Source organism: Falco naumanni, chromosome 1 (assembly GCF_017639655.2).
Source record: "Falco naumanni isolate bFalNau1 chromosome 1, bFalNau1.pat, whole genome shotgun sequence".
Classification (NCBI taxonomy): domain Eukaryota; kingdom Metazoa; phylum Chordata; class Aves; order Falconiformes; family Falconidae; genus Falco; species Falco naumanni.
This window is the reverse complement of record NC_054054.1, coordinates 96,975,462-96,997,291: the sequence shown is the minus strand read 5'-3', so window position 1 is coordinate 96,997,291 and position 21,830 is coordinate 96,975,462. Positions and strand designations below refer to the sequence as shown.

The 21,830-nt window shown below is 48.5% G+C and overlaps 1 protein-coding gene across 10 annotated transcripts in view; it reads left to right on the top strand.

Moving 5' to 3' along the window:
• The window catches only part of NCOR2 (nuclear receptor corepressor 2), a 253,526-nt gene that overhangs the window by 54,574 nt on the left and 177,122 nt on the right, over positions 1-21,830 (top strand). For all 10 annotated transcript variants that reach the window (XM_040611191.1, XM_040611149.1, XM_040611181.1 and 7 more), the window contains exon 2: positions 21,099-21,310. In XM_040611191.1, coding sequence (XP_040467125.1) covers positions 21,206-21,310 — 105 coding nt within the window. In that variant the 5' untranslated portion in view covers positions 21,099-21,205. The remainder of the gene's footprint in view (positions 1-21,098; positions 21,311-21,830) is intronic.

The window sequence follows — 21,830 nt, the reverse complement described above, 5'->3', positions numbered from 1 at the left end:
CGGGAGTGATGACCACCAGTACATGAAATATTAGCAAGCTGTAAGTGATGCCTGAGCAGGATTTGTGAGTGGGGAGGGGGCCAGGTATAGCTGTCTGGGAAAACCTTTCAGGATGGAGGTTTAGGTGGGAGGGGAGTGCCCTGGTCCCTGCTGGGTGCTCCAGGTGTCAGGCAGGACCTGGGATGCTTTGGATGCATGTTGGGGGTGGGGTGGGGTGGTGGGCTGCTGGGTGGAAGGAGCATGTGTGTGAAGGGCTGGGCATGTGCTTAGGTGCAATGCAATCGGCAGTGGTTCTGGCGCTCCGCGGCTGAGCTTGCTTTTGCATCCATTTGCTTTTCCTAGGGAATTTCCTCTGTGCTGTTTTTGCAACGGGGTTGTGAAAGTTCATGACCCAACGAAGGATGTCTCCAAGACCTTTGTGTCCGTGGCTGCCTGGAAAAGTTGGGTTTTTTTCCCCTTGAACGCAGTGCTGGGCTGCTTGTGGATTTCTGAGCCATTGTTTTCTCCTTGACTGCCCCCCCACCCCCCGCCATCCTATGGTGGAAGTGGTACAGAAACGGGAGTGCCTGGACCATGAGGTGGTCCTTGGGGCTTTCCTAGAAGCTGCAACCCAGGAGTGTGGATTTTGAGGGCTGTGGCCATCTACCCTTCTCCTCGCAGCCTCTGCTGGGGTGCTTGGGGGTGGTGGCCCAGACTGGCTGGGTTTCAGGTGGGGCACTGGCCTGAAACAGCTGTTTCATAGCTGCCATAATAAATGACTTACTGAAATTTTGTTGGAGGTTACTTACTGCCTTGTGCCTTTGCCGTGGCTCTGATGGTGGCTAATTTGCTGTACCTTCTAGGGGTGGTCAGGAAAAGGATGCTTTATGCATCTTCAGCTCTTACTGTGTCACTGCCCCATCATTGTTCCGGGGAGGTGCAATGGCTGAGTCCATTCTGTGTGATCCCATTCTCACAGCTGGCCCAAAGGGGTGTAAGTTGTCAGAGAGTTTGTGCTGTAGTCCAGAAACCAAATTTTTGCTGCATCAGAAAAAGAGGAGTTGTGGGGTGGCAGAAGGTGTGCAAGTAACGGAGAGAAAGTAAGAGAGATGGACAGTCAGTCTTCTATTTATTTATTTATTTATTTAAAATACCTTTTAAAAGCTCTTGTGCAAGCACTGCACTGGGTAGAAGCGTGGGTTTGCTTTTATGGGTTCGTTCTCCCAGTGTCCTTGTGCTGTAGGGTGCTTCATGCAGCCTTGCCTCACCTATCAGCCATGGCGGTGGGCAGCTTGCTTCCACCATGGCTTACACGAAGTGAATCTAGGAGGATGCTGTGACAAGGTTAAGAAGTGGGAAGAGGATGGGGAGGAGGCAGTTGAGGTGTCATCTGCGACCTTGGAGGTTTCTGAGCAGAGAATAAATACCAAGGCTGGTGGATTGGCCAGCATCTGCAGTGCTTTGCAAGGACAGTAAAGATCTGGGAGGAAGGTCTGGGAGATGCTTCTGATTGCTGACGTGGGGAACTAACATCCTTTTTTAAAACAAAAGCTATCAGGTAGCTGTTCTATATATAAATGAGTACCCGAGGGCCCGAAGTGTACCAGTGTCAGCAGCCTAAAGCTTCCCAGCATTGGCTTTGGTCTTGGGCAGGTAGATGCAGCTCTGATCTTCCCTGGCACCAAGGGTGGAAATGAGGTGCAGCTGGAAGTTAGTAAGGACTTGAAGAGGGGTCCAGAATGCCACTGTGCTTTTAGGCACAAACTTTAAAAAACAAAACAAAAAAACCCAACCAAACAAACCAAAACAACCCACAAAAAAAAACCCACCCCACAATAAAAAACTGCAATATTGCTATTCCATTGGAGCTTGTCCATTCTGTGGAAATCATTTAAGCATGCTGTTCCCTGCAGCTGCTCTTGTGCTGCTGTACCCCAACAATATCTTCTGTTCGCTTCTTCTTTGTCTTTGTGCTTCTCCTTAGCAGCCTCGTTGATTCCCCCTCGCCCCCCGTCAACACAATACAATCACTCCTTGTTAGCCTATCTTGCTCTTTCCTCTTTCAAGGAAGAGAAGGAGCAGGGGAACCAGATCTGATAATTTCAGTGAGTAGAACTGTTCCCCTGAGCCCTTTATAAAGAAATAAAAAGGCTCTCCTTCTCTCTGCTTCTCTTTGAGTACAAGCACTTTACCCTCTTGGATTCCCTGCAGGCTCCTCATACTGCTAAAATTGAAACATCAAGATGTCTGAGGCAGCAGGAATTACCATCAGTGTTTTGACACCTGGAGGTACAATTTCTATTAGCTTTTATATAAAAACAACACCAGTTTTGCCAACAGAGTTCTCGTTAAATAATGCATGAAGACCCCATTCCTGACAGTAGGTATTTTTCTTTCACTTTCCTGAACTCTTGGATAATGGCTTAATTTTTGTGACCATTGGGGGAAAAGACACACGCTCTTGCACACGGAAATATATATGTGAATACACACGTGCTTAACTCCTGGGCAGAGAGTCAATTACCCCGCTTGCTAATTAATGTGGAGAGATGGGGGAAAGTAACTTCAGGCTGAGAAGGCTTGGATTGTTGTTTTATTTTTTGGAAGCAGCAGAACATAGTCTTCTTGAGACCTTTGATGGTAAATGAGACTACTTATCTGTGATAGAGGAGAGACCCTCGGAGGGTCTGTGTGCCCTCAGAGATGGGCGCTTGGTCATCGGAAACCAAAATCGAGTAACGTGCCTTTTTGCCTGTGTGATGCTTGGCGTTGAGCATATGCTCTGTGCTCGCTTTTGGGGGAAATGAAGTGAAACAGAAGGGCACAGCATGTGGATGTGACTGCTAATAGTGAGAATCAAAGTACAGTTTTGACATTTCTAACCTAATAAGTGGTGCTGCGTGTGCGAGCCTGCTTATTTTCCTTTTCACCATGAGATGCTTTGACAGAGGAGTAAAGTCCCATTTTGACATTTCTGTCATTTTAACTAAAGAGAGAGATTACAGTAAATTGGATTAAGTGAAAATCTTCTTCAGATGTTTGTGGTTTGGGCTGATTTATGGATAGATGTCATTTGAACGTCATTCTGCATTTTTTAAGCATCTGCTTGATGGTTGCTCTAATGCTATTGCTGCAAATAGTCCGCACCGAGGAGGGAAGGCTGAGCAAGGAGCAGCTACCCGTGACAGATCTAATGCTGGTGTGTGGCACGGGGACAGCAAAACACTGTCCTTCTCACGTTCCCAGCCGCATAGTGCCAGATTCTGTAATGGGTGCTTGGTGCTCATTTGAGTTCCTGTTACTCAACTTTGTTATCTTCTGCTGAAAGTCATTTACATTTTCTTAGTATTTTTCCCATCCTGGAGGGAGATGGTTCAGCGTGCGTGTTCCTTATCATGCACTTGGCAAATCTTGGGTTGCCCGTTCCCCTGTGGCCGGCGAGGATGTTCTTTTCTGTTACGGTCATGCAAAGCCTCGGTCTTGGCTGCCTTGTTGCAGAGTCCTTTTCTCGCCGTGTGTGTGGCTTTTCCAGGAACCAAAATATTCTCATAAGCATGTGCTGGCTCAGTAGCATTAGCAACGGCATGTGAAAATACTTTGTCCGTGTACTGATACTTCCAAAAGATAGTGCTGAAAGTTCTTCCATTAAATTAACAGCGTGAGACTTCTTAAATATGTCCTTCATGGTTTCCTCTACCTAAGCTATTTAGAAGCTGCTGGTGCCATTTGGAAAGCTGCATAATCTCTTGTGGGTGATGATGCAATCAGCACTGTAATCAAATCTGCTAGTGATGTCATTGATGGAGTAGTCCAACGTTGCCTGGTGTGGTGATTAGTGGGATGAGATTGAAGTCTTTGTAGAAATGGTGATGGGAGACTGGGAAGTCCACATCCCTAAACTGTGTAACTTGCATATCTTTTTATTTCGGGCACAATTTTGGAAAATAGTTCTGATCCATGTTCAAAATCACTAGATTTGGGTCTCGGTGTGGAGGTTTATGTGTTTCAGTTATAGTCTCTAGAAGTTTATTTGCAAGTTTAATGTTGGTTTAAGGTTTCATACCTACACTGGGAGGTGTAAAGTGGTTGTCTGCCGGCTTAGCTCCTGGAGCTGCCTCTGCTCTATGCCAAGAGAAGACAGTGCTGGCTCAAAGGAGTGAGAATATAAAAACTGCCCTTAATCCTTTGAAGGGGTTTGATGTCTTAGACTGTATCTGTATCGATTTTTTTTTTTTTTTTTTTTTTTTCCAGTCCTGGGGCAGGAAGGTGCTGCCCAGATGAAAGTTACAGGCACAGAGAGGTACCGTCAGAAGCAGAGAGCATCAAATCCCAGCTTCTTGAGTGAGTCAGCTGGTGATGCTTTGCATCTTCCCTCTGAACTGAGCCCCGCTGTTTTGATTTGCAGCATCTCAGCACTGCCTGGGCTTTTCGGGGCTGTTACTGACACCAGGCTTGCGGTGTTTTATTTTCTGCATCTGTGCTCCTCTGTAGTTCGTGTCACCCTTGCAGTTAAAAGATTTTGCCTTTTACCGTGCGAGCATTTTGTGCCTTGCTAGTGACTCAAAGCACAATTATTAAAATATTTTCTATATTATTTTCTGTGATACGATTATTAGTGGAAGATCACACTACTGTGGGAAGATAAATTTGTAATCCTGCTTAGTGGCTGATCTTATCCTAGCTGAGTAGCTCTCGTTGCATAAGGGACAGTGACCTGAAATCATCTTTTTAAACCAGCAGACAGGATGCCTTTCCCTACTCCACTTTGCACATGTGGGTGTGATACAGACTTTTAAAATTGTTTAAAGTTCAGCGGTTTTACTTTGAGGTGTGCATACCTCCAGGTAACAAACCTTTAGGTTGGTGTGTCAAAGAACAGTGGTGTCACAGGAGGTGGGTTATTTTAATGCATCAGTCCCTGCGTCAAACAGTTCCCTGCATCTCTTGCAGCCTGGCTTGCTTTTTGGGACTGCTAAGAAGAGTTTGCAAAGGTTGCGTGGCACAAATGACAAGAAGGAGCAAGCGGAAGGGGTTGATCACAAGCCGTGCTAGGGAGGTTTATGAGGGAGGTAGAGTGGGAGCTTTGGGGGATGCCTCCGGCACTGGGGACGGGATCGGCTCCATCCCTCGGCATCACGCTCCCACTGCTGGATGCCAGTAGAGAGGGTAGGTGGGCAAGCAGGAGGGGAAGAGCTGCTGCTTGTGAGCAGTGAAGAATGAAAAACATCTGCTCCAGCTGTGTGCCTCTGTGCTTATTGTTTTTAACTTCTCTCAGTAAAGCAAATGAGTAATGGGCGATGCATTTCTTGGCAGGGACCTTGTCTTGTCGGAGTGGAAGAGATATTTCCCTTTCTGCTCAGTTGGCTTTCTCCTCCCAGACAGGTACAGCCCCAGGTTGAGCTCAGGTGAGACTGTTCTCTCCTTCCTGGGGAGGATGATGGGAATGCACTTGATAGCTTCCCCCCATCTCCTGAGAAATGCCACACTAAATATCTTCGTGTTATGAGCTCCATCTAAACATGTGAGGCTTATTCTGTCACCTTGCCTGTCGGCTTTCAGAACTTCTCCGTTGGAGGAGAGAGCACAGGCTGCTCGTGTGTGCAACCAAAGAGCAAGGATGTGAATTGCTGCTCCCAAGTGTCGGCTCCTCTTTGGGTCAGTGGAGCAAAATCTCGGCTTCCCATCGGGGGTCAGACCTGGAACGTGCAGTTCCTGAAGTCCCCATCCCTCCAAGGCAGGGGTGACTGGTGCTGGATGCAGCCTGCCTCAGGCTGCTCAGGAGCTGCCTCCAAGCTGAGAAAGCATCTGAGCAGATGGATGCCCTCTGTCCTCTCTGTGTGCTCACCTGTGGTGGGATGTTCGCAGACCCTGGAAGGTGCTGGTGACGCTTCGGTTTGCAGCTTGCAGAGTGCGGGAGGGAGGCTCACCAGCTGTGCTCGTAGCAGCTGGGAAGTGTTATGCTGTAGGCAGCACTCTAGAAGAGACGCTTCCCTCATTTACCGAAGGTGATATCCTGGTGGCTGGCAGTGGAGAAGGAGGAAGTAGTGTTTTTTCTCTTTGCTGTGGGTGAGTCAGCGCTGTCTGTGATGGATTCTCACTGCGACAGGCTCTAAATGGGAAATCTCAGGGGAAATTAGCCTGCAGCTTTTGCCTTTATTAAATATTCTCCAGTGCCATCCCAAAGGACCACTTTTTAGTGCTCCACAACGTTTCATCTGTATTTTTAACATGACTTACATGAAGCGTTGACAATGTGTGGCCTATATTTACATTAAGGCCTACCTACAAATAGTTAAGAAAAGATAGATAGTCTGTTCTGTTCTTCAGGTCTGTGACATGATGATGTCTTATAGGTAGATCTGAGAACCTCAGCGGGAGATATTGCAGATTATTATGAAGTCCAGTAGCTTACTTAGAGTTATGGCTTATAATGATTGATTTAGCCATTTATTAAAACACCTATTTAATGATTGATTAAGCCTTTATAAACTATTTGTGACTTTTAAAATGTGACCTGATGTATTGTAGCTCCATTAGCATCTAGCTAATAAAATACACCGTGGACCTGTAATGCCTGTTAGGTTGACAGAGATTATATTTTAGGCTTTACATGTGCTGAAGTTTTAAGTACCTTGTTACAGATTGTTCTTGGTGGGTTTTAAGGTGTGTAAGTACAGTCTGCTCCCTTAAAGCGAGTGGTGGGGCTGAGCTGGTGGTGGGGTGTTCACCTTGTGGGTCCTCTGCTGGGGTGGACCCTGTTTGCTTTGGCATTACTGGTCTGTATAATCCATCATCACCTGGTACCGGCATCAAGCACCTCAATAAAGTGATCTCTTCCTGCTGCTGCTGAGGAACGAGTCTGTTTTGTGCTTGCCTGAGAGCAGAGCCCAGATCTAGGAACCAGCAAGCGATGCTCTTGCTTCTGCTGGGTGCCTGCGGGCGCTGTCCTTGGGAGCAGCTTTGATGGGAGTTTTTGCTGATACGGAGCAGAGCACCCGTAATGCAGGTGAATGTTAATACAGATCCCAGCTGACTCGCCTGCCTGCTAGAGCAGGTGGGGTCCTGCACTTTCCTCTGTGTGGTCTGTGCTGAGGGAGCTCAAATTCATAAAGGCAGGAGGATGGATTGCTCTGGAGGCACACGATGCCAGAGTTGGATTTAGCTGAGGAGGCTGGGGTGGAGGTGGGGAGAGGGGGAAGGTTGCCCCGAAAGAGGAGAGGTGCAAGCTAAGCTGTGCAACTACTTCGTGACTAGAAGTGCATTGTTTCCTGGGTTTTCATAGAATCAGGGAATGGTTTAGCTTGGAAAGGACCTTAAAGATCACCTAGTTCCACCCCCCAGCCCCCCATACCTTCCACTAGATCAGGTTGCTCAAAGCCCCATCCAACCTGGCTTTACCTTTATTTAACCAAGCACCAAAATCTAAAGGTAAATTCTGTGCACAAGATTATAGGGGACTTTTTTTTTTTATCTGCCACCTTTGTCTGTGTATAGAAGCATTTTTTCCATGAACTGCTCAACTTTCCATTTGCTTGAGCTGTACAGAGCTGGCTGCTGGGATGAGCTGTGTAATGGGATATCTGAATTGCATCAGGAAACCTGCTCCAGTTTAAGCAGCCCTGATTTAAAAGGAAATTCAGTCAAACCAGTACAAACTCCTACGCTAAGAAATTAAAACTTTATGTCCGATGGATGTCACTTTTGCTCAGGCCTGTAATTACTACTGCTGAGGGATGCTCAAGTGGACAACGAATAAAAGCTCCCAAGTGCAGGTTGAGTGATATACATTGCTGATGCTCTGCCCTTCTCACTGGGCTATAGGAAGTAGATAAAATCTGGCAAGAAAGGGTTGTTGGTTTAATTTGCTGATTTTTTTCATCTGTCCCCGCTCCTGCCTACCAAGTGACTGCCTGCTGCACATGGTTAAATGATCTTGATTGGTGGTGTATGTTTGAAAGAGTAACACTGTGCTCTTCCTCAGGAGTCTGAGCTTGTGAGACCTGGTAATGTTGTGGCAAGGCTGATGATGTGACTGAGCACGTGGGGATTCATGGAATGTGGGAATGGTCTTGCCCTATTGGTGGCTGATGTAAAAGCAGAAAATGGGAAGCCTTTTTCTTGGGCTTGGGCTGGTGGAATGGGGAGGTGACTTTGGGGAAGACTGAAGTTTATATTTCTCCATGTTGTCAAACAATTCAGCATTCACTCACTCATGTCTAGCATCCGCCTGTAATATTTATTTGTTTGCTTCTGGACATTTCCTACTAATAGCTAACCAGCCATGCTGTAGGAGATGGGGGAAGAAGAGGTGGGCTCCTGTGGCCCATGCTCCGTTGCTCAGTTCCCAGCCAGCTGTTCTGCAGCTGTTTGCAGTGCAGAGACTGCAGTGATTAAAACAGATGGGCTTTCCCAGAGCTTACCCCGGCACGGGCCAGGAGGTGGCAGGAGGCGAGAAGCCACCCTGCCTGTCACCCCCTCCAAGGGGACGTGTGGGGGGACTGTGTTGGAGTGCCAGGTGTTTCTGTGGGACACCGGTATAGGGTGAAGAAAGCAGAGGTTTATTTACCCTTTCTGACTGCTTAAATATTCTTTTTTTTTTTTCTCCTTGATTTTTCTTTCTCTGGAAAGTTTATAACTTTAACCCAGGGCTCAGAAATAAACCGTGAGGGACACTGATGAATTGCAAGGGGGGAAGCAGTGAATTCCCCTTTGGGTAAGAGGTTACCAGTCAAGCCTTGACCTTGTTAAAACATGTTAACTCAATAAAAGTCTGAGTATTTAAAGACAAGTGACTTCTTCCTGCCTCGAGGGGCATAATTAAGCCATTCCACACCCCTTAATGAAGAGTTGTGGGAGGAGGACTAGGGAGCTCCCTATCCTGGCTGCCTAAGTCAGGAACCTTCCACTGGGGTCATCTCTGTCCCACAAGGCAGCACCCATGAGCTGCATGGAGCTGGTGCTGGGAGAGCCTGGCAGTGATTGCATAGGAAACCCACTGTTTCCCAACTGTTGGGAGGATAGCATTGCTCCTTGTGCAGTTATTGAATCGGTTGAAATTGTGGTCAAGTGTTTTGTATTAAAGCAGACTGAGTTTCCTGGGTAAAGCATGCAACAGAGCTTCATGGGGGGAGATTGTGTTCATCCATAAAAATTCCTGTCCAACTTAAAAATGGGAGTGCCCCTCTTCTCAGGGTTTCCTTATTTAAACATCCCTTGTATGTTTGTAAAAAAGTACATTGTACTTTTGTATTAATGTCCACAGAATGGACACTAATACAAATGGACACAGGAATGTGTCCAAAAGCACCTTCACCCCTTAATCTGCTATAGGATTTTCAAGGGAAATGCAGGAACTTGCTCTGTTTCCAAGTGGCATGTTTGTGCCTACTGAGCTGTAATCAGTACCCACTGGTGTGAATCCTTCTGGAGTTGTGGCTGAAAAGATGAACAAATAAGGAATCCTTCATCCCAACCAGACCCCAGGAACACACACACGCTTACCAGCTGCGCAGAGCAATAATCCCTGCTGCGACTGCTTTACACCTGGAGTGCTGTTACTGCCTCTTGGCTATTGAAAAAGTGCTGGGCTTCATTTATTTTATATTTTTCATGAACTCTTCACTTTTGTGCTGTGTTCTCCCTAAAAGAATTGCATTTTCAAGTGCCTTTCCCGCAGCAGGTTTCCCTGTGAAGGCAGGGTCTGTGCTTGACAGGAGGCTTTTGCTCAGAGAAGGGTCTGTAATGTCATAGCAGTTGAGTGTAACCATGCTTGTGCGACTGTTTGGGGGACCTTACCTGCTTCACGGGACCGCTGTTGACTCCCTGAGCCCGTGGCAGTGGGTTGTGGGGTGTGAAGAGCAGGGGAAGGTGGCTTGGTCAGCTTCGTGTTCCCTGTGTGGGCTCTGGGGGGTCTGTAGGGCTCCCATGGGACCGCAGGAAGGGCTGTGCTTCTCTGTGCCTGGGTGCAGAGTCCCCACGGACACCACAGCTATTTTAAGTGAAATCCACCATCATTAGCTACTCCCATTAAAATACTAGGGCTGTTAACTGCAGTACTTTTACGAGCAGCTCAGCTGCCCAAGCAGAGGTGATGGAGATTTGGGGACGGTAATCCTCTTGGTTATCCCTGTGTAAGCTGTCCTGCGCCAGCTTGATACCAAGGGAAGCTCACTGCCTTAGCAGAGACAATTTTAGATGCCATGTCTTTTCTTGCTGTGGGTAACCAGAATTCATCTTAATTTAAATCTCAGGGTTTCATCAAGGTTATAAGCTCAATGCATGACAGTGCTGGGAAACATCCTTAAATACCCCCCAGATGGACTCTGGAAAGATTATTATGCTGTAATTTGTTTCTGTAGCTCCACAAAAGTGGTTTTTGACCTTGGGACTATGACTCTGCTATTCCCTCTGCTAGCATCCCCGGTGCTTTTGTCCAGACCAGTTGTGTCCAAATTAAATGACTGGGTGTTGGAGCTTCTGTTTTTTCATGAGAGGTGCTTCCCAGCTGAAGAGGATCATTTTGCGTCAGACTTTTTCCCTCATGGTTTTTCTTTTGTTTCTGCTATGGGGCTGAAGGGTTGGAGGGTGAGGAACCACCTGAAACCTCAGCCCCAGGGCAGGTAGGTGCAGGGTGGTGGAAGGTACCTGCTTGTGCCTGTACAGCAGCAGTGCTCAGTCGGGCCAGTGAGTCATCTTAGGAATAGCTTGACGTTGGCAGCTGAAGGGTTGGTTTTTCTTTTATAGTAGTAATTATTATTAATAAAGAGCTTTGCGTTTGGGAATGGCAAAAGAGGGTGGACCAATAGCCCAGGGACTGGGCATCTTGCTAGGAAACAAGGCAAAATTCTCCACTCCGTCTTGTACGATGGGATAGGGAGGCCAGAGGCTCTGATCCCGTCCTGCTGGCACTCGTTGCTATCCCGTAGAAGAGTGGATCCTTCAAGATGTCTAATCTGTGTAGCATGAATTTCAGTCACCTTTCAAGGACTCCTTCAAACTTGCTCACAGGCTCCCAGAAGCCTTTAAATGACAGGCTGAAAACCATTGCTCCAAGCCCAGGAAAGGCAGATGCCGAGGGGTATAACCAGGTTGCAGTTTGAGAAGTGTGCTGGTGGGAAATCCAGGGCTCCTGATCTGCTGGGGACTGACTGACTGCTTTGGACAGCTTGTTGTCAGCAGGACTGAGCTTGGCAGGGAAGCGCTGAAATCCCGTTTGCCCACTTACACGGGTTCAGTTATTAAACACATCAGAAATCCCCATCTGCTTTGTAAGCCTGTCTGCAGCAACATAACCCAAAGCTCGGCTCTTGCCTTTGCCGTTTGCCTTTGGGTGAGGCTGGAGGGAGCTGGAGCCGTGCAAGCTGTCTTCTTTTTTAGGGTAGGGCTCCCCTGTGGGTGCAGGAGGGGTGCAGCCCTCTGCATCGTGCTTGCTGCCTGCCAGGGCTCTTGCTGAAATGGGCTGTTGGTTTGTGTACAGGGGTGTTTGAGCAGCGGATGGAGGAGGAGGTGAAACTTTCCTCGCTGCGAGTTGTCCGGCGTTCTGCGAGGTGCTACGCGTTGTATGCAAATGTTGAAATTTTTTTTTTTTGGTGCCTCTAGAGAGGCTTTGACGTTCTGTCTAGAAGCTATTAATTACCTAGACAAGGAAAGCAGAACATACCCAATTAATGGCTCCTACCGCTTAGACCTGTCTCTCTGGCTGATCTGCCATGAACTAATGAGCAGTTCCTTTCGCTGGGCCACCAGCGAGCTTGAACTTCTCATCAGTTTTCCTGGGGAGAAATGAAAGCAGCAGCGATGTGCAGGAACAAATGACTGGAATTCGGTTATTAACCTGGGCTGAAAATTGACTCTATGTGCTAGTAATTACCCGGGGGATGTTAGGAGAAAGGCCTAGTGAAGGGTTCAGAGCTGGTATTTGACAGACGATCACAAGCAATTGAGTTATCATTACTTAAGTTCCCATCCTGCGTCTGAGGTGCTGCGCTGGGTAAGCGTAGTGACTGCAGTGCAAACCTGGAGTAAAACGGGTTAGTTTAAAACAGCTCCAGTCCCAGATGACTTCCTCCTTTAGTGATATTTTATGGCACAGCTGCATAGCATCTCATATATTTTTGAGTACCTTAGTTTACAGGTCATTTAATTTATTTGCAGGCTTTGTTTTCGTTCCCTAGGGTAATTTTGTTCCTTTGCACATGTCTTTCCTATAAAGGCATTAAATTGTGCAGTTTGTCACAATAGTTCAGCTTTTATGCTGGCAGTCGGTGCTCTTCAAAGATCCTTGTGTGAAGTTTAGACTCCTGAATCATTAGAGGATCATGAAAGAAAAGGAATAATTTAGAAGGCGAAGATGTTTTGTCGTCTTTGAAATTGGGAACGTGCGAAAGGAGAAAATGTTTAGCAGTACAATCCACCTCAAAGAACTTATCTTAGGAACTCCAGAAAATGAATTTCCTTTCTTTATTCAGGATGTAAATAATCGAAAATGTCACTCCTGAGCTGAGTAATTTGTTCAACAAAAGGATCTTGAGGAGCTGACTCCCCTCGCTTTCATGAACGTGCCCAAGACATCAGAGGACCTGTCTCTTTAGCAGTAGGAACTGAAGGGTTTGAAAATCAAATGAGCAGCGTGTTCTCGTGCAAAATATATAAATAAATCCCACACGTGCTTTGTAATCTTCCTTGCATTTCCAAAGCCTTGTTTATCTGGATAGGCTGGGGTTTAGGTTAGCTCCTGGGAGCTCTGAATGGGTGTAGCAATGATGCGTTGTTGCAGCGATGGTTGTTAACGTGCTGTTTAATGTACTTGGTAGCGTGGCTGAAACATTTGTATGGTTACTATATCATCATTGCACATTGGCAAGGAATTGAGGTGTTTTTTTTTCTTGATTTGAAGTTGCTTATGTGTGTTTATTAAACTGAGATTAGTGTTGTGTAACAGTTACAATATTTAAGCCCATCTTTAACGTAAGAGATGGTGCAGCTGAAGTGGAAAAGATATATAGTGTGTGCAGGGAGGGGGCCAGGGGGTGGTGGGGGGTCTGGGAGTGGGGAGAAGGAGGAGTTGTGCCCTGGAACAGGCTGTCTGCCCTTCCCCCAGGGCTAAAACAACCCTAGAACCGGGTGGATGTGGCAGCACAGGGCGAGCGATTGAGCCTTGAGGCTGCCAGGCGGGGGTTTGGGTAGGACAGGAGGGTTCGGATTGTGCTGTCACACAGTCTGTCTTGCCCCAGCACATGTGCTTGGTAGTTTCAGTGTGTGCATGTCTGTATCTGGAGCTTTGGTCTGGGCTTCAGTCAGAAAATGGGGCATTTTTGGCATTTTTTCCATCCTTGGGGTTTTACTAATCAATTTTGCTGGCTTGCTCTTGCTACCCTGCCCTGGTTTTCTTATCTGTGTGCTTTTGGGCTGCCTAATCTGTGCTCTGGCATTTCACCATCACTCCTTGGCTTTCTTTTCCTCCTATAGTCCCTTGCCCTGTTTCCCTCTGCAGTCCTAGTGCCTGGCTAGTTTTGTGTGTGGTGGGTTTTTTTATTATTATTTTATTTCCTCTCCAGGCATTTTCATTTGTCTTTGCAGACAATCTTCAACAAAAGCCTCGCATGGTCTAATTTGTTTTCTATTTCCAGCCTAGACTTAAAATAACTCTTTTGTTCCATGAATGGCCTGTGTATGGATCCAAATCCCACCTCCCCCTCCCTCTTTTTTTTTTTTTAAGTGTGAGTTTCTTTTTTCTGTTCCTTGTCAGTATCTTTAATTACTTGAAGGGTCCCTTTTGGGCATTTAGACCGCAGCTGCCCATCAGTAGCTGTGGGTTGTGTGTGTGGCCGTGTGCGTGCCAGCTCTCTCCGCATCCTGGCGGACCAGCATGGGGATGGGTTTGCAGGGCCCTGGGTGCCCTGGCGTGGGAGCAGCGATGCCGTTGTGTAATGGGAGCAGCTCTGCTATCACATCCCTGCTGAGGAGCTCTCTGTCCAGATGGTCCATGGGTTGTCTGCATGCTTTTGCAGTCTCAATTGCAAAACCCAGGAGATGCTGAAGTTTGGTTTTTTTTTTTTAATTGATTAGAATGGGAAAATCCACCAGTGGGAGTAGGGGAATGAAAGGGGAAGAGGCATGTCATGGCAGAATTTGAAAAGCAAAGGCTTAGGCTGGCCGTGCTGATGCTGACTTGAGGCTGGAGCCATGGCCAGGCTGACACTTGGTATGTGGCTTGTGCATTTTAATGAGATGACATGACGTCCCTGCAGCTGGGGAGTGACAGCCGAGTGCTCCTGCAAAGAGAAATGGGTCAGTCCTCTTCATTTAAGCACATTTGTGCCCCTCTGGGAGCTGTCACAAGGTCACTTGCAGCCTCTGCCGAGGGCTGGGAGGTAGTTAAACCGTGTGAGACCCGTTGCAAGTGCTTGTCTGCCGAGGGGTGTCCGTGGTGGGGCAGGCAGTGCAGATGTCTCATCTGCTCCTGAGCAACTGGATTATGCTACCGAGAGCTGGGATCTGAGCAAGGGCTGTTAGCAGCAGGAGTTGCAGCACAGTTAGCACGTCCTTGCCTCTGCCAGAAGCATCAGGCCAGGGTTGTGTGGCTGCGGAGAGCAGCCTGTCTGGCCAACTTGCCTTTCCAAACACAACTGGGAGTGTGGCTGGCAAAATCCAACCCTCTGACCTTGCTCCTTGCAGCTGCGGTGCCAAGATCTGCACACAAATGCTGGCAAAGGTTATCTTGGGGCAGAGCTAAACATGAGTCCCATGCCCAAAATAGCTTGGAAAGATTGAAAAGGAGAAATACAAGTCGCAAATCCTGCTTTGCTGCTTTGGGCAGTGATAGGAACAGGGCAGAGAAGACACCTTTCATCAGGGATCAGAACCGGTTCAGCGTGGAGCTGTGCTGTGGTGGGAGAGCTGATGCAGCCTGGAGGTTTCCAGCACAGAGGCAGCAAACCAAGACGAGAGACTTCAGCTCCTGAGCTTCTGCCATCCCCTCGGTGGCCTTCAGGACCGGTTGTACCTTCTGACAAGGGTAACATCCTGCCCTGGGCAGCTTCTGTGGTGGTGCTGCAAGGCCCCTTCTTCCCCCAGATCCGCTGCTGTAATTGCTCGTGCATCCGCACTGTCAGTCGGGCTGGGAGATTCATCTTGTTCAGAAGACATCTGGCTAAGAGACGAGGGAGAAGGGCTGCTGTAAGCGGGTGAGCTGGGGGACAGGGCGAGAGCCACTTTGGTTGCTGCTGTTGGAGGTGCACCTGAGGGACCACAGGGTCTGGCCACGATATGCAGGGTGCTGCCAGCCCAGCTTTGCTCTTGTGCTCTGACAAAGCAAGGAAAACACTTTAGGATCACCTGCAGGTACAAGCCTTGACTTCTGGGGTTGGAATAACCTCTCCTCCATACCACAGAGCTCAGGATGTGCCTGATCTTTCCTGTTGACCCTGTGCTGCTATTTTAATTTAAAACCTCAGTACCCTGCTGTGATTGAACGCTACTGTGGATTCCCAGGCTGCAGACACTGACATTGTCATCTTTGTTATTCTGAATAGAGCCCTGAATTTATGGCAGACGCCTGCTTGCTTATTGAAAGGACTTAATAGATACAGTACATACAAATATTTGTGTATAACGTCAACTGTCTTCCAAGGAAATTTCATGCACATACTGATTAGACAAATCCATTACCATTATATTGTGGTGTGTTTCTTAGGAGTGTGTCTCTACCCGTTTTCATCACATCTTAATTATTTTTGCTTCCACTAGTCCTTTAAAGCAAGTGTGGGTAAATCTCTTAACTGTTTTTCAGATCTGGTTTTGATCTAGAGCTGCAACGCGCTTTGCTGTGCCGCACACCAGCGCAGGGCTTTTGAGCATCATGGGTTGGTTGGTCTCTTGGAGGTGAACGTTATAGCTTGGTATTAATTAAGCGTTATAAACAAAGCTCTCCTTTTATTTCAGAACACGAGTTGACTGGAGGATCTAGACCTTTCTTGTTTGAAGAGGAAAATTGTCATGTATTTAGCATTTGAGTAAAGAGGACTTGGTTGTTTTTTTCCAAAAACTTGCATCATTTAGTGTAATTAAACATTAGCTTTGTTGTCAATACTCTTCAATTAAATGTGCCCTGGTGAGTGCTAGCAGCGTTTCACTTACTTGCATTGTCTGTATAGTATGGTGATACTAGTCATTGCCTTTTAATAAGGTCTTTTGCAGTCATTTTGTGGGCTACCTCCTAACGTTTTCTGTAGACTGTCCATGGTCTGTAGACCACAAGCTGAGTAACATTGTGCCGGATTTTATTCTTATTTCAGCATGTCCTTGCTTTAAACAACAACAACAACAAAACCCCAAAAAACCTCAACCAGAAAAAAGTTTATTTTGGACTTGAGGAGTGTGTTTTCATTGGGATCTTTAAAACTCTTAGGAGGATGGATGGTCTGGTATTTTCTGTGAGCTGGGAGTGTCTTGTTGTTCTCACCTTTCAGACAGATGAACTAAGGCATGGGGTAATTATGGCAGCTCGCCCACGTTTGTTTTGTGTCAGCTGTGAGCAGGCACCTCACCTGGGACTCGGGCAGTGCAGAGCTGATCGGGAAGGTTGGCTTTGACTTCGAAGAGCAACAAGTGTGTCAAATGACATTAACGATGGTTTTTGCAACTCGGGTTAATTGCAAACCCTCGTTGTAGCCCTGTAGGGTTTTTGCACAGCCCTGACTGTATCACTACCTGCTTTGGCTGCAGGCGCTGGGCTGACGGGCCGGTGCAGAAGCATGCAGCTCCGTGCCCCAGTGGTGGTGACTGTGAACCTGTAGATGGTTGCGGGCCATCACGAACTTGTCTGTGCCCATCTGTTGGGCTGGATACGAGTCTGCTTGGCCCAGTGCTGTACAGCCCCTTCGCATGGGCTATGCCTGAGCTGGCAGCCAGGCAGGCAGGCAGAGCTCCCCTGCATGCAGGCGAGCCTGCAGCAACTTGCAGGGGCTTGTAGAGTGCTTTCATGGTGTAAATCAGGGAGAACAGGCAATGGGGAAATGATTTTAGACTGTAAACGGCCTATGAAGAGGAGAAACAGAGGAGCAGGGTGGTGGTGGTAGTTTGCTGTGTGGAGTTGGCAGGGTGGAGGAGGAGGGAGCGTTTGAAGGCTCCAGCAGCAGGACAGGATCCTGGGAGTCTCCCAAAGAGGTGGAAATAAATGGGTGGGGGAGGGCTTTTGCCTCTTCTGCAGGTTGATGTTGTAGCCCTGGTGCTGGGCTTGCTGGTAAACTCCAACTTTCTCCTGTTCCGAATCGGGGACTGTAAATCTCCTCATACCCAGTGCTCTAATGGCTAACGCAGGTCTGCGGATAAAACGGCCTCTGATGGGGACTCCAACTGAGGGGGGGGAAATACTTTTCCTGTGAGACAATGTCTGTTCCTCATCAAAATCAGTTGAGAAAAGTAGGAACCGAACAGCTTGATCTTAAAGATTTAAAGAGCCTGGCTGCACTGTTTCTCTTTCCATTAATCTGTTTCTATTGTTTGTGTTCCTCTCTTGAAAATAACGAATGAAAGGTTGCGGATGAGGAGGCACCCCAGGGTCTTTTGCTGGGAATAGGTGGCCAAGCACTGTCCCAGCTGCATCCAGCTCTGAAGCAGCACCAGTACATCCCCAGCAAGATGTTATGCTCCCCAGTGGGAGCACCCACAGCCTTGCTGCCAGCTCATCAGGGACCTTCCTCCCTGAAGTGGTGCTGGGCTGGGCATGCTGCAGCAGCCCCTTTCTTCACAGGTGAAGTGTAAAAACAGTGTCTAAAGGGCTGTGGCACCTGTGGAGCTGCCCCGGTGCAGGGCTGACCTCCAGCCCAGCCATGGTGGAGAGCAGCTGGGGCCTTAGACTTGTGCTGAGATTTGCTGGTGACCTGCTGCTCTGTGGTTTGCAAGTGTGGGAATGCACGGGCAGTGCTTCTTCTGTTCGCAAGCACAGGAGTTTTACTCTTGGCTTTCCGGGGCTGCTTGTTGAGGTGCAGGTAGTTTGCTGCCCTTGGTAAAGAAAAAAACTTTTGTGGTCTTCCTAGCAAGTGGTTAATACATGGCACGGCTCATGGGCAGTGCGCCTTGAGGCAGGATGGTTTTGTTTGCCCCTGTAATTTCACCCCCTTGTGTGTGTACCCCTCTACTAGAGAGTTAACTACTTTTTTCTGGTTGCACAGACAGAAGCAAAAAAGCTTTTAAACTGTTTAGAGCTTGATGTCTTGTGGCTTTGCACTTGGTGCTGAGTTTTAAGGCTGAACTTCTGATCTGAAGAGTTTAAAAGAAAAATCAGCCTGTTTCTTTCACTGTAGGCAGGTGCCACAGCACAGTGTGCTTTACCTGCTGGGCTTCCAAGGAAGCAGTTGGCTTGCTGAAAGCTGCCAAGGGCTCTGTGCTCCCCAACCCCCCGCCCACCCCCCCCCCAGCTTGGAGTAAGTGTGTATACGTGTGTGTACGTATGTATATTTAAATATGTGCTAATTAACTCTTAGGTGGCTGCAAGCCAAAATGTCCAAGTTGGAATTCATTAGTAGGAAAGTACCTTAAACTTCTGCAGATCCCAGCGAGCTTTTAGAGCCCTTGAGAACATCGTGCACGTGTCCTTGGCTGCTGCAGGGAGGGTTTGTCCCTGTGGAAGCACACGTGGGCTGCAGGGGAGCTGGGAGGTGGGTGGTGGTGTGTCCCCGGAGGGGAAGCCAGGGGGATTTGAGCTGCATGCTCCTGGCGTGGCCCCCGGCTTGGAGTAGGAATTGGTGATTAAAATCCTATCCAGTCAGAAGCATGAAGGGGAAGTGGGGTGGTCATACTGGAGGTACCAATACGTGCTGGCTGCCTTCTGGGTGCCTCTGAATTCCCCTTCGTGCACTGGGGCTTTCCTGCCTTGGGAGCACATCGCAGCAGGCTCCGTGGGAGGCCATCCCTGGCCGGGATGAGGGTCAGGCTCTTCCCAGGCCACTGGTGCTTCCCCAGGGTAGCAGGTAACGTGCCCTCGGGCTCGGCAGGGCTGGGGGGAATCCCAGCTCCTGTGCAGGGACTGAGCCAAAAGCAGGAGGGGACCTGGCTGTCCCTCCTCTCCCTGTCTTGAGAACCAAACCTCGCTGTGTGTTTTCCTGAATGTAACTTGGCAAAATATCTTTTGCCAAAAAGGTCCGTCTGACCCTTGGCTGGAGCGTGGCGGTATCTGTCATCCTTAGGCATTAATGGGAACATGCTGAAAAAAATTACTTTTGTAGAACTTGGTCCTTTTGTAAGGCATGCCTCCTTAGACTACTCTCCTCTTGCTGTCGTTGCCCTGCTTGTCGTGCCAGGGACTGTTGCCTTGGTTTGATTTTATTTCTGGCTAGTGAGCAGTGCGTGGATGCCGGCAAACCAGCAAGGCGGTCCTGTGCCTGCCTGCAGCAGATAGCAAGTGGTTTATCAACATGGGCTGATCTGTGGTCTCACAGGATGAAAAAAAAAAAAATTAGAAAAAGGAAAACTTCCTCTTCCCCCCTGCCTCCCCTTTCCCACCCTCTTTTTGGTTTTGTACGCACCAACTGCTGTTTCAGTTGAAATTGCGTTGGCTCGGCTGGCTGTGCTCCCTGTGCAAGAGACCACAGGAGTGTGGGGACAGGCTGCCAGGGAGCCCGTGGTGCCGGAGGCTTTCTGTGTTGCTCACGGTGGGCTGATGAAAGCTGTCGATATTGCCCAAAACCTTGCACAAATCTGCACTTAACACCGCTGGGGAGGAGTGTGAGCGTGCCTAGCATTGCGTGGGATGGAGAGTGGTCCTGGAGATGGGGAGATGGGGCTCTCCCTGTGCAGGATCTGTCCCAGCAGCATCCCCCAAGCTCAGGCAGCAGTGGGAATTTATGCTTTGTGTAATTAGCCATTAATGTGAGAACAAGAGAGGGACTTTTTACAAGGGTATGTACTGATAGGATAAGGGGGAGTGGTTTTAAACTGAAAGAATAGATTTAGATTAGATATTAGGAAAATCAGGAAGAAACTCTTTACTGCGAGGGTGATGGGACACTGGTACTGGGTGCCCAGAGCAGCTGTGGGTGCCCCATCCCTGGCAGTGCTCAAGGCCAGGCTGGATGGGGCTGGGAGCAACCTGGGCTGGTGGCGGGGAGGTTGGAATGAGATGATCTTTACGGTCCCTTGCAATCCAAATTATTCATGATTCTATGAATAGTTAATGCACCTTAAACTGGCAGCATTTAGATGTTTGTTACTTTTTCATTGAAATCCAGACAAAAACCAGGAGGCTTAAAATCCTCACCAAAGTGAAGTATCTATAAAAATGAGTTGCTTGTAAATCTCCTCTTGGGGCTGAGGGGAGTCCTTCCTACTTTGTTGGTTTTGCTGATTTTGTTACAGCTGGGAAAGGAATTGCAAGACATAGTAAAGCAGTGAATGTATGGGTGACAAGGATGTTTGTGGAGATACCCTCAGGGGCATGGTGTCTGCTCTGGCTCTTGGTCCTGGTCAGAAAGGCTGATCTAGGTGGCATTGGAGGCGTGGGGTGTGCTTTGGTCCTGGGTTTTAGTGCAGCCCCCTGGATGGATGTGACTGCTGGGGAGGTCAGTGCTCGGTTGTCCATCCTGGTGTAAATCAGGGCTTACGTCAGGTGGCTGCAAAAACAGCCACAGCTCGGAAAGGAGGGCACTGAGAGAAACGTGTGTGGATGCGTGAGAGCATGGATGGGGAAAGGGATGGGCTGAAGAGTGACCTTGTGCCTTTGGACCTCGTGTTGGATGTGCTGAAATTCTAGCTTGTGTTTTTGGGAACTACGTCACCCCCCAGAAAGATACGTGTCTTCAAGAGACTTGGAGGCATCGATCAACAGGGCCCAAATAAATTGCTAGCAGTTTGTGGGCCTTGTCCTGCTGGTGCTAGGGGAAGGCTTTCCAGGGCAATTGGGTGGGATGGATTTGGGATAATCTTGTATCAGGACTTCCCTGTGATAGGAATAATTCACAGCAAAAAACTTGGCTGTGGTGTTTGCCAAGCGGAAAGGGGGGCTACTGGAGAACTGGGTGGGGGCGGTCAGGTTTTGGTGATCACCCAGGGCTTTGATGTTGGGTTGTCTTGGGGCCATGGTTGAGTGAATTCTAACCTGTTGCTTTCCTGTTTGCTTCCAGTTGTTGCATGACGTGTAAAGTGCATGCATGATGAAGAGGAGCTCTCAGCTCTCCTAATCCTTTATCAGTGATTCGGAAGCAGTGACCGCTGCACCTGCTCTTTCGACATGTCTGGATCTGCACAGCCCGTGACGCAGAGCTGGCGCGCTGCTGAGCCACGCTACCCCCCGCACGCCATGTCCTACCCGGTTCAGATTGCTCGACCACATGCGGTAAGGCAAGAGGCTTTCCTTCGTTACCCGCTCACAGGGTAGGAGCCGCATGGTGTGTCCCCATTGCTGGGGCAGTGGTTCAGCTGCACTGCTCTTGGATGTGGCTGTTACAGAGAAATCGGACCGTTTCCGTGCCTGTGGTACAGGATTTCATAGTTCCTTTCTCAGGGGTTCCTCTTTTCTTTCTCTGTGTGCTGTTTTCAGCTTTTCTCTCGCCTTTCTGGCACTTGCTGTGGCAGTGCTCGTGGGCTCTGGCTTCTTACTTCTGCACACCAAGAGTCCATTTGTCTTCCTGGCAGGAGCATCCATGGTTGGAGGTGGGCAGGATGACTGTCTGTGTGAAGCAGGGGAGCGCGTGGCCTTCAGCCCTCTTTGGCATGGCCTTTCCTTGGTGCTGGGTCACAAGGGAATGAGTATCCCCTCCGGCCCATGGGCTTACCGCTTTCCAGTGAACCTGGTCCTGGCTTCTCACACCCATGGGTTTCCAGGCAGACTGCTGGGGATGAACCTGGTGCTTGCC